Here is a 13,196-nt window from a genome sequence, read left to right as displayed (position 1 = left end):
TATATATAACTAAACGAACTTTATGGTTGTACGGCAGTGAAGCATCAGTGTCAACACTAATGTTGCTGTCTTTGATGATGATGATGATGAAGTGAGCAATTTATGGTTGTATTTGAGCTAGGACACTGCTAGTGCGCGCATAAATAGAGAGTAGAACGATTAGTATCTTCGATTTTTGGCTTGAAATGCGGGTCTTGGCAGGAAACACAAGTGCATTTCAATTTTTACAGAACGGGTCGCCATACATGTTCCGACCCCGAACCTGGATGACCAGGACCAGGAGACCGTCTGACAGACCGCTAACCACTGGCCAGTCTGGTGTGACAGACTGTGAGTGTCGCACGAACACCTCGCACTATAGGCGCACAAGCCACTACACCGAGGTAAGGTCCAGTCTCTTCGTGATCGCATGCGCTGACAGTTCCGGTCATCCAACGTTTCGTATCTATGCTACACATTGAACCTAATCAACCAGGGTCGGATGCAACTGTTTTGCGGTTAACCTGTTGGTGGGCAGCACATGGGCTTGTCATCAGTCAAACCAGAGTAGCTACTGTTTATTTCAGAACCATTCAATGGAGGTTCAGCTCTAAACATCACGCTTCTGACCGGAACAGAGTTACCTAAAATGCGTGAAACAAACGCAGAAAGTCCTCGTTATCTTCCGTAAACTCGTGTTTTATCCTTTGCATACTATTCTTCCTAATCCGTTTCCCTAGGTAACCTGTACCTTTTCGGCGCCAATATCAACGGTGATCCGCATCACATACTTCTCACGACCCAGAGTTGTCACAGCTGATTAGGGAGTGTACGGACCATCAAATACACGACTGCACGTTCTTTCAGGATGGATTTGTTAAGAAAACGGTTCGAACTCACCGGTAAAAAATCTGCACTAACCCGATGAATCCTCAAAATGGGGAAGAGCCGCGAGCAGCTGAGCTTTTTAGGATATGCCCATATGCTAGTTAAGATAACGAGCCCATGATTTTGACAATTAGCCAATTGTAGGTGAGGATCGATGATTTGTTATGGAAACAGTATGAGTATTTGCCAGCAGCAGGGTTGTTCTGACCGTTGAAACCGAGAATCAAACGTTCACACAACTGTACCGAATGTCTAACAAAAACCGCTGGGTAAACACTCTACTGCAAGTAACCTGAGAAAACCAACCAAAAGGCCAGGTAACAGTTTCTAGGGGTCCGATCACACTTTTTTTTGGAAACGCTAGACCTATTCATTTCAGGAAAAGGTCAAAATGTAGGACACATAGAAGCTCAAAACAAATTGCAAGCGTGGTGTTGGCGGTGGATCAAATTAACCGCTTCGATTGGCCTTGAACACGCTTCTTAAAAGTGCTTGATTTACTGGGCAATTCAAAGCATCAAAAGTGCGAAACATCATAAAGCAACACAGAAAGCCAAGCTGGAATATAGACTGCTCCCAGTGTGACTTACCGACACCAAAAACCCCAGCTTCAGAACAGCCTTGGACCGTTGTGGCTGGAGGTGGGACAGGAAACAGACAGCGAAAGCACGGCGCACGATTTTCTCTTGGTAGTGGGCGGTTAGACTCAACCTCTTCCTTTGTCCTCATTCGGTTCGCCAAGTACACGGTCATTTGTCCCTCCAGGCGCAATGCACTCCCGCTTATTAGCGGTTTGGGACCACAAACCGCACATGCGTCGTTGATCAGATAGCGTGTGGCCAGGTTGTCAGTGCAGTCCAGGACGACGTCGTACCTAAAACAATTAGTTGATGGTCAGCGCCATTCATGATGAGCTCAACAATCGATAGGCTACTACCATCAACACCAATACATGCAGCTACACCCCGATTAGGAGGGGAGTGACGCACAGATCCAGTATAACCAGTATTTCAGGGAATTCGTATTTGTCACCGACCTTTAAATATTACCAAACGAAGAAGGAACAAAAACTCAACAGTACTATCACTTGAACCTTGCTGCCTTTTGAGGCTAGAAGTACTACCGAAATGGCCTCAGTTTTTTTACACAGCTGGCTGCCTGGCTAGAAGTACTACCGAAATGGCCTCAGTTTTTTTACACAGCTGAAGAAAACTCCTCGACAGCCTCAATTTCTTGGAAAAAATTGTTGGATAAAAGGCCAACATCGTTCGCAAAGCTATATTAATCTATAAGTAACTTTTAATAAGAAACGTTAGAGTGGATGAAGACGAGACAGAGTATTGCATTCAGGCTCCCATTCACACTCATACGAGGCAGTACTAAAGTGGGAGACGTCCGTGATCTCCAGGTAATTGAAGATTAGTAGACAGTCTGTACTCTATGAAGGTTAGTGTGAGTAACGTGTACCTGTGACGCATCGGTGACATGCCGTTAAACTGGTCAACTGACAAGGTCTCTATTAGGCTTTTCATTTATAGTACGTATACTCCACGCAGAATCCAGGTAATGGAAACAATGAAGCAATAAGCAGCTCAGAGGAAGGGCAAGTTCACTGGATGTGTGAAACTTCCTTCTAGGAAGTTATCACTCGAGGAACCAGTCAATAAATAATCACGTGATGTGGTTTCCGTTACTAAAGAATGAATGGAGCTATTTCCTGTCTTAGTGATAGCTAATCAAGATGCCGATCAGTCACTCGTGGTCAAATGGTCAAGTGCTCAAACACTGTCCGGAAGGTCGTGGGTTCGAAGCTATCTTAGTTACGTCAGATACGCACTGCAGATGGTTTTCGACAAGGATTAAGCACGTACACTGTGGTTTTCGGCTTTTCAGGATAAGTTCGCTTCATTGACAGGATGAAATCTCCACTGAAAATACGGAAATGCTGACGACCAGAGGGAGACATCTGACGGTTCTCAAGTTCCTATCGCCGTCAACAGTGCACATCTACCTTCAGAATGCCTCATAATACAACTTCTCGCGGTACCAGTATTCACCCTTTTTCGTTGCATCTGGGAGGGGGTCGATGATGATGGATACCTTCAAAAAACAATGTACGTAGTAACCACAGAGGTGTGTTTGATTCCAACTAGTGGCGTCCCGATTCTCAGCCTTCTTGGAAAGGCGCACAAGATCCATATTAGTGAGCAGTAAGCAATAGCTCCACCACGTAGAAGCTGCCTCGATCGCAATTCCATACTCCACCAGATGCTATATCAGTTCCATATGCACAAGTTACCCACAAACTTGCTGCTGGCTCCAAGGGCGCGCTCGATTCTGTCGATGATTTAGTGCTTCTAACCACGCCTGCTCAACAGGGGATAATGATGTGAACAGGAAGTGGTCCTTATATCAACTGAGTCATCGAAGAAAGCGCTGGAAGGCCTTAAAATTAGTGTTCAAATCGTCGCTGGTGAGCACCCTGTTGGGCTGCAGTATACACATGACATTGCCCTCATGTATGAAGATGAACCAAAAACAAATCTAACCACCATCATGAAATAATTCGGCGCGTATCCTGCACTCACAAAGTGCACAGGCAACTTTAGAATAAGCAGTCTCTGAACATGTTCCCTGTGTCCGTGGCATTCAAGCTGCCAATTTCCGTCCGGATTGTCTCATTGAAAGTTTGAAGGTATGGGTAATCCAGAGTGCTTGCGGTTTGCCAGCACCAGCTACCTTCCGTCTTTTTCGCTTTAAAACTTTGAAGATGAGTAAACATAGTGTGGTTGTACTGACTTTGCTGTTTAAGATGACGGTGATACAGGAAACTTGTAAACGAACAGGTACGTACACTCATCTCTTAGCATTTTCCCAGATGACTGATTAGCATCTCTTCAAGAGGGAACGGGGTGAAAAGAAAGAATCTAGGTAAGTATATGGGTAGATTTTGCGTGGTGACTGATGGTTAAAGCTCTCAGAGAAGATAACGGTAATTTCCTTACAATCCAAAGGAGTATACGGTAAAGTGTACGGATGAAGCCATAAATTCGAGTACTCACTTGCTGACTATGTCCAGCGCATTTGAGCTTGTCAGATGTGCGAAACACTCTTCAATATTGGTGCCCGAATTCACTCTGTACGTGAATGGCAAGTTTCAGATCGAATCACGACTACTTACTCGCGACAACGTTTAGAAAGGGAGGACACTTTTGGCTGACCTACAGTGGCTTCTGAGTGACCCACTTGTCGGTGTAAATTGTTCAGTTCGACAACATCGTCATCAAGCAGACCAATTGTGCCTGAAATAGAACCAGAAATAGAGACTTGTATGAACGTAGGAAAAGAATCCGCCCGACGGAAAAACGAATGAGTGACCATTTTTATAATCGGAAAAGCCGTAATTATACTACGGGCCAATTTCTGTCAATAAACACTGTTTAGTGGATACTACCATACTGTCTTCCGCTGTGAGGATGCTACAATCTAACTGACCTTTATTATCTTATCCGCTGACCGCACTCAACTACTAAGGTTGTAATTAACTGGTCACGAAATCCGTTGCAATGTCCTCACTGTCGTAGTGAAGTGCATTTTTGAGGCATACTTGCACGATTAAAAATGCACTTATCTAACTCAAATGAAATTTCCAAGGCCCTATTTAAGAGCACAAATCGTTGTGAACCGAACGGAGTTGTGTACCAAACTTGGCCGGAATAAGATGGTCTACAATGAATGACTGAGGTGATGATATACTCACCATGTTGCACGCCTGCAACAGACGCATATGAATTAGCTATGGAGCTGTATTATTATCGCTTCTACTATGCAAGTAGCTTGTTCCGTAAGAAATGTGTCCGGTTCGAACCGATAAACCAATTTGTAAAGTTGCATAACCAATGTATGGATTAAACAACAATGCTGGTCTCAATCGTGGCCCGGAACGCTGAGTTAAAATCATCATGCAAGCGTTGCACGGGGGGAGGGAGTTACAGAACGTTAAACTTTTGATTATAGAGATCCTGTCAGGAGACCACTGTTTAATTATAAATGCATTACCCTCTTGTTGAATTCCGTGGTTAACCAGGTAGATGCCCGATGTTATGAACATTTCATGTTATCACAACATCATAAGGTGTCATAAAATGAAGACCATTACCAGCAAACTCAGCTGCGCTGGTCACTGCCGGCTTCCTGGATGGGGACTCCGAGACGGGCCACATCAATGGCTAGAGACATCGTCAGATATGGCCCAGTTGCGCCCTCAATGGCGCTCGTGCATCCAAGCTATTGCCTTCAATGCATAGCTCCTTTTCCACCCCCCTCCACTTGAGAGACCACTGACAATGCTGGATTTATGCACCAATTTATCACTCCCGCCTGCGATGCGCAGCTACCTACCCCTCCTTCCCAAATCATCGGTGAACGAAACTGCGGCAGCTACAACCACTGTACGACGAGTACGCGGTTGATACAGCTGACAATGATGATGATGATAAAATGATAGCTGATAGAGAAGAAACTCAATGAGTAGGTTCAAAGTATTCAAGCTAACTGTGAAGACCGTCAAACCGACATATGGTATGCCCTTGCTCACTAGTTGGAGTACTCGGCGTCCAGCAAAAAGCGCAGGTCGCGGCACTAATGACAACTGGTTTGATTATTTGCTAAACATAAGCAGATGTGTTGACAAAGGTTACATTCGGAATTCTGGATGGATGATCCTACATGAAGAGCAAACGGATCAGACAGTCCGTCAGTGACACCAACAGACAACAAATGGATAGGCATGATGGAAGCTAAATAGACAGAAAGGAAGGATAAACTGGTTTAACTTCATCAAGAGGCGTGTGCAAGGGTGTTTTGGCTTGAGTTACCACAGTTCCCAATGAATTGTGAACTGGATATTCCATCCTCCAAAGGCCACGGGCCTAGAACAAACGCCGAATGGTTCTGGAATCCCATGCGCATAGTGAGATCCTGTGGTGGTTAACAAAAATGCCCAGTTCTCCGGCCACGTGAAACAAACTCATCTTTTAACAAGAGTGAGCCACAATATGGCGCAGCATATCGGACAGTGTTCGTGACGGAATCCGAATCAAGGGTTTCACAGAAATATGAGCGAGCAACAGCTAGGACTGTATGCCACCCTCCTCAATTCCGAAATCGGATTCCAAATGCAAGAAGTTATTTCGAATCGTGACCGATTAGATGAGGAGCAAAACCACAGACGTGAGGCGCACACTGCAATGAGTACGTTTCAGGTAGAACAGGCTATGAATGTAACCAAACGAAAATCTTTCCAAATCTTTCCGCAATACGTACGTCTTCTCAGGTGCTACATTTGCTGAATGGATCGAAGCCTACCGATACACTCGGGAAACCTGAAGCCCAGTAGCCAAATATATGGAAAAATGAACCAGCAAAAACCAACCGACCAACTTTTCAGCTGGAAAGATTGAATGCTATTCGACGAAATAGACACTAGTCACTTACCCACTCCAGCGGCCGCCAAGTAGACCGCAGCCGGGCATCCAAGTCCACCACAGCCAACAATAAGTACGCGGCTCGAGCGCAATTTCAATTGACCTGTGAACGGCAATCGATAAGGGGTCGAAATATGAGAGGAAAAGCAACCCAAAGAGCAGATTTAAGTGTCCTATTAATCAGCACACAATGTAACATTAGTAAAAGCCGGGGTCTGAGATTACATGTAACGTATAATCCGTACTAGCCTCGCCTGGTTCACACACTCAGAATTCGGAAATTAAGTAAGCTAGGCTGACTACATTTCTTAACAAAAGGATCCGATGAAAGACGGGGCGCAGCAGAATTCTCAAGTGCTGATATCAACGATGATCGATCAAGGTAGCATAAAGAACAAGGCAAAGCGAAACTTACAGAACGGTTGAGTAGCTCGATTACTTCAGTACGATTAATTGGTATGTTGAGTACATTTGTATCCTCGAACAACGGTTGAAAAGCTCTAAACCCTTGGTTTGGATCACTTCAGTCTAAATACGATGTCGGTCCCCAAACATACGTTTGTCAGAACTGACGAAATGCTAAGTATGACCTGAAAACGTTGAACATATGTTATTCATGACGTTGTGCTAGGTTGCACATGGGAGAACACGTGGTATTTTCATGAGCTGTGATGATTCCAGCTAGTCAGCTCACGGGAATCTTTACCCCGTTGAAATGAAGCATTCAACTACAAACATTCCTATAACAAGGACACACAAATCGAAACAAAAACGTTATTTTGATTTCGTAATAACTTCAATATAAACTGGTAATTGTTTCACACATGTATACATGATGGTCATAAATCAGGAACACGAAACAGTTTCAGGCTCAAGAAAGATTCAATAACCACGCAGGCTTGAAGGGCTGGATGGCAGCTGAACAACAAAATAGGGTAATCTAATCAGCAATCCGCATCCAATCCAGTCGGCCGTAGATCTGTTTTTGTACCGTTTCGGAAGAAAGAGTGAGTTATGAACTCTGTACAATCAGCCATGAATAATCTCAATCCCAAAAGCAAGGCAAATATCGTATTAATGAAGTTCTCCCCAGATTTTAAGGAGTGAGACCTCGTGAGTTGTTGTCGCTAGCAACTCGTCTTCACTGCCTTACTTCCATGAGTTTTCCTGTGGCCGTCTTGTGATCCAAGACAGAACTCTGGAAGTGGATGGGGTCTGAAAGACTAATCGGATCAACTCAGAACGTGGCTATCTTGATAGATTAGGGATGTCCTTTGTTTGTTATTCTGGCAATTCCACCAGACAGTACGAAGGATGTAGGTTAGGGGGAGGCGTAATGTATTTGATACGGGAACACGAGACATGCATCATATAAAATAACCTAACATTAGGGCTTCTTACTGAGCATCTGAAGGTAAGAGGACACACTGCAAGCTTTTTAGATGCGTCTGAAAAACAGTGCAGTTCAACAGGCGGTGAGGATTAGTTAACACGATTACAAGTTGCACAAGCCAACCTATCATTTACCTATGTCAGAATCTAATTCAGCCACTAACAAACCGATTGAACCAGGCCTACTAAAATCCTGTATGGATCTCTGACTGTTTAGTTTCGTATTCCTAGAGCATCTTATGGCCATTAAAAATAAACCCCGGGTGGTCATCCTGGATAGCTGACAAAATGGTCGACCAACAAAACTAGTCTTGCACAAATTATCACCGAGCGAGATACGTACTAAAGTTTCGATGCAGCGAGCGACTGAAGGTCAATTGGGTAGATTAAGTCGTGAGTCACTGTCCTACATCAGTCGAGTTGAAAATCCTATGAAGATGTGGATTATGCCCCTTACGGTTTGTCTGTTCGACTGCATCTACGAGTGACTAGTGTTTTAACGGCTTCTTAGAAAGCCGTTTGTGTGAAATATATTGAAATAGTGCAAGGATGACGGGAGTGAGGATAGTTAGTGACAGTAGCTTCAAGTACCACCAAATTGAGAGTACAAATATTCCTCTCCTCCAAATAGCCCGCTTCCTTATTGTACGAATTTCGTTGTTTGTCAGGCGCATGAGAGAAAGTTAAATGTAATACTTTGTGCATAGGGTGTTTCGTGTTTCACCGCCTCCCTGGAACCTACAACCGTCGTACTGTCTGGTGGAATTGCCAGATTAGCAAACAAAGAACTTCCCTAGTCTACCAGGACAGCTACACTCTGAATTGGTTCGGTGAGTCTTTCAGGCCCTCCGCCACGTGACTACCCACTTCCATAGTTCCGTCGTGAAGCACACGACGGTTATAGAAGAACTCATGGAAGTCAACGAAGTAAGTCACGAAGTCTCACCCCTCACTAGTATATCTGCTATTCGCGACCAGTGGAGTCAAAACTGCAAGCCACAATAGCTCGAAAATGACCGGTGGAAACCCGTAACTGAGACCGCCTACGTGCCGTTAACAACATCTTCGAAATGACAACCAAACCAAACTCATGAATACAGTCGAGCAGCTCGTAGGACTTTACACTTCGACGGAAAAACGGATGAGGATCTTGGCTGCTGGAGCGCAGTGATCAGTGGCAAGCTTTCTGGGGGTATCGATCCAGTTGAGTTCCTAGTGGGGTGAACCATAAAAACCTGAGGATCCAGGTATTCAACACGGGGTTTATCATTTAGTCACTGGCCAACTTTGTGCTAGGTAGGTTTATGCAACGGGCACTGGGTGTTGCAAAGACAATCTACCGTCACAAGCATCTTTTCATCCTCTTATCAGCGTCTTCAATATTTTTCAGTATCTTGTAACCAACTGCCTCCTTCCGGTTTGTATTGTCCACTACGTTGACGTTTGAAATTCCCCACGAAGCCTACAGATATCCTTAACCAATTCACAATCGCGAAGCTGAAGTCGGATACATTGGCCACACCTTTGGAAGTGCTGTTTCGATTGTGCGGGCTCCTACTTTTACGTGCCTGCTTTTATGAGCCTGCAGCAGATACCGTTTTAATACGTTTTTGTTCTACGTTGTCTACATTCATTCGTGGTTTCGCCACAACTAGGAATGTCTCGGTCGTCCAGACCCCATTCACTCAGGTCCTGGTTTTCGACTCCCGTGTTATGGAATCATGGTTAAGAGCTAGGCTGAATTATCGGATACTGTAGTTGTCATAGCCATACACGGCCTCCACAGTTGTTTCGAAACTTCGGGTGAGGTGGCAAGATAAGATGATCGTTCAGCTGTAACACCCCTTCGGTGCCTAACTGCCATGCCACCCGAAGGAATCACGAGGACTGGAATACTGCCAGGTTGCCTAAGCCTAGACAAGAGAAGCTGATATGTTCATATATATATGTTCACGTTAACAAGGCTGGCACGGTTGAAACTCGAAGAACTGAGTTCCAGCCAACATAGTCTACAGGACCAGTACATTACTGAAGCCCTAATACCACGACAAGGTGACAGCTTCAGACTCGTACAGTCTATAAGCTGGCAACCAGGTACTAAAGCACTAATCAATAAACTCAATCGGGTCGACAAATACCGCCTCCCTGGATAGAGATTCCGGGAATCAAACCACCTGTGGTTAATAACGATAAAAGACGTGGTTTAGTCAAGCAGGCGGTGGCATTCGTGCACTAAAGTTGTCACCTTTCAGTGCGTAGCTATCCCGTTTTCCGAACTAACTTATCATGTCGTCGCCTCTCGCGCTTGGCTATATCTCCTTTGCTCCTCCATTTTCAGATGAACGAAACTGTAGCAGCAGAAAACAACGTACCCTTGGTACGTTGTTCTTCCAGAACTTCGACTTATCAGTTTAAGCTCGATATTGAGGACATTTTGATGGCGATCGCAAGCAGTTTAAACGCTACTTCTGGAAAAGTGGACTTTGGTGTGACTAGCCGATCCCAATGATCGATCGAAACTACCGAATAATAATAGTAGTAGTAATAGTAATAATTAATCAGTCCGTGTATGTGCGGTGAGTACGTTTTGCCCAGAATTCGACAGAATTTCATCAACTGCTGGAGACCAATATAACATCATTTTAAAAGTCGACACTCGGATTCCATATATCTATGACCCGACTGGGGCATTGATAAATTTCAGTGAGACGGACATTGTATGTGATTCGGAGTACAGATGTCCAGAGAACTGATGTCACCAAAAGATCCGGTCTTCTAGGGTTTCTTAGAATGTTCGCTGGCCGGCATCACACCTCCTACACGTTTCAACAATTCACCCAGCCGTTTGGGGATTCGAATTCGCTTGTCCTAACTGAGACGACACCTAGGCCATCAGGTTCGACCGTGCGCAACATGCTGTGGATACCCGTAAATTCTTGGACGTTCGCAGCAACACGAACTCCACCAGAAGCGAATGTGGGCGATTACATTGCTTGACCATGTGATTAACTCAAGTGACATCATTATCCTGGGAGACGAGGTCACTTCCATTCCCGAGTTTCATACGCTCACCAATTCTTCCTTGGCCTGGAACCCATTATCAACATGAATTTATCGTTTTTCAGACAACTAACGGAGCTACCGCTCGACCATTCGCGAACATCTGGTCGTCATATTGAGGACAAGTATTTTACTACCTATCACAGGCCTCCGACTTTCTCCATCACTTCGCCGAGTGATGCATGATCAAACTGCAAGATCTGATACCTGGATTTTATTTCGCGTTCCACAAATGGCATCAGGTACTCCTTCGGCTCAGATAACGCGGTCGTAGATGTATTATCTTGGATCTCCTCCTTGTCGACTCCAACCATACTCAGGTGGTTGATCAGCAACTGATTAGCAACCACCTGACCAACAACCATACTCCCGAGCCTCAGTGTACCAGCCACCGACACGGTACCCACAAGTAACCTACTCTGAAAGGTGATAGTACCTTATCTGCTGTCTGCGGTTTTCCTCACACCACTAGCTAGGTTTACCTAACTTCACGTTGGCCAAGGCATTGGTCCATCTTGTAGGCCGTATAATGAAGCAGCCCACGCGTTCCGATTGTAACAGCACCGCAATCTTCCATGGAATACGTTGAAACTTCTTTGAGAGAAACAGGGCTGCATGATTTGTTCCACCCCGACACGAAGAGACTGGACCTTATCGTGGTGTGGCGGTTTGTGTACCTCGGCGACCCATTGAGCGAACCCTGGAAGACTGGTGGGCCCAGGAACTTGTTTTCCTATTTTCAACACGAATGTTGCTTGATCATTCGAAGAGGTATTTGCAGAAGAACCTATACCACAGGACCCTGTTGCCAACGACAAAATAACCCGTTTATTTAACACGCGTTTGAATATGATGGAATAGAACAAATCTAGGTATAGTGCCTTTGTTAAGAAAAGGATTGCTTTCATGCAGTGCTGATAAGCAAATCAGGTAGGCAAAGCTGAGCTGGGGTGGCTTTTTCTATTCCTGCATACTTCTGCCATACAGTTTCTTGAATTCAGCCGAACAAGGCCATCTAACTAATATACATTTGTGTTGACATGGGTGATCCTGACAATTGTGAGTTTTTGTAAGACAAACACCATAACTCCTAATATACACAGATGTATGTGGAAAAAACTGCATACCTGTGACACCAAACTGCGGGAGAATAAGCTGTCGACTATAACGAGATATTTCTCCGTTAGACAAATCGCACCGCTCCTGGAATGAAACCATGAGATTCAAGACAAAGGGAGGTGGTATCTAAATTCGTACACGTATCAAAATCAACGCCAAGTGTTGAAAACCAGTGGCTTACAAACGTATTAGGACGCTTTTGTACACGACACAATCATGACTTCATGGTACATCTTTCTGATTGGCTAAGCTTGCTATCTCTGTGGTTAGCACATGCTGTTTACCGTGCTCTTAGGTTCACTTCGAAGTGTCGCCGATATCCAGACTAGTTCTCATCTGAGGTTCCATCCACTGCTACCATCGCAGTACCTTCTGATGCACGATTTCAAAGCTCTATGGGGCAGACGGTCTTCCGGCATGTGTAGTACATGGCCCAACCAGCGCAGCCAATGAAGCGTGAGTAATTCATCAATTGTGGGAGAGTTCCTTCTTCCTAAGATCATCTGGCGTATCCAAGTATTATCGGATGTTACGACCAGACCTGACGAATTTGTTAGGACTACTCCAAACGAACAAATCCACTTTGCTAACGATTTTTCTTGTATAATGAAACCTTGTTTTAACATTTCAGCCTCTCACTGACATCCCGTTAGACTGTTAGCACTTTTTATATTCTGGTTTAGTTGAATTCCATATCGCGGAACGATCCACTTGTTTGCACTATAGCTTTCTCCATTCCGGTGAACTGACGACTCTGACTGACATATTAGCAAAGAGAATATAACACAATGCTTCCGACATAACGATGATCCAACACTGACATCTTCCGTATGTCTTCTGCACGTAGGGACCACGTCTCTGATCCATAGAGCAATATGGATCGCACGCCTAGTGTAAACTCTTCCCTAAACAGATGAGGAGAATTTCAGTTCAGCTCATTCAGTTCATTATATTGAGCTCACAAATTGTGAATGGAAGTGCAGTGGTTCCAGCTGCCACGGCACTGTTCAACAAAGCTACAGAGAACAACGGAATGAGAGCAACTTATTGGAGGTGATGGCCTTATCTGGGCAATGATGACAAACGCAGCTGCCTGTCCAGTGTAACAGGAACACGCCAAGTCAAACTTGATGTGCGCAGCAACCCTGAAGGCTAGGGAAATGGAAAAGGTCCATGAAAGTTGGAATGTCCGAAAGCTTTTATAGTTGACCCGTAAGAAGGGTCCCCGTAAACCGCCTGTGAGGGAAATCCTCAAGGGTCAAAGTGACACGA

The 13,196-nt window shown here is 44.7% G+C and overlaps 1 protein-coding gene across 1 annotated transcript in view; it reads right to left on the bottom strand.

Annotated features, from left to right (window-relative positions):
* T265_06465 (hypothetical protein) overlaps positions 1–12,197 on the bottom strand; it is a gene marked incomplete at both ends in the record, with an annotated part of 25,507 nt that extends 13,310 nt beyond the window's left edge. Inside the window, 5 exons of the mRNA XM_009171733.1 lie at positions 1,458–1,741; positions 3,930–4,004; positions 4,049–4,169; positions 6,364–6,456; positions 11,933–12,197. Coding sequence (XP_009169997.1) covers positions 1,458–1,741; positions 3,930–4,004; positions 4,049–4,169; positions 6,364–6,456; positions 11,933–12,023 — 664 coding nt within the window. The remainder of the gene's footprint in view (positions 1–1,457; positions 1,742–3,929; positions 4,005–4,048; positions 4,170–6,363; positions 6,457–11,932) is intronic.
* Between the last annotated feature and the right edge of the window lie 999 nt (positions 12,198–13,196).

Source organism: Opisthorchis viverrini, assembly GCF_000715545.1.
Source record: "Opisthorchis viverrini unplaced genomic scaffold opera_v5_137, whole genome shotgun sequence".
NCBI lineage: Eukaryota > Metazoa > Platyhelminthes > Trematoda > Opisthorchiida > Opisthorchiidae > Opisthorchis > Opisthorchis viverrini.
Note: the sequence above shows the minus strand (reverse complement) of the source record. Positions and strands in the feature narration are given on the sequence as shown.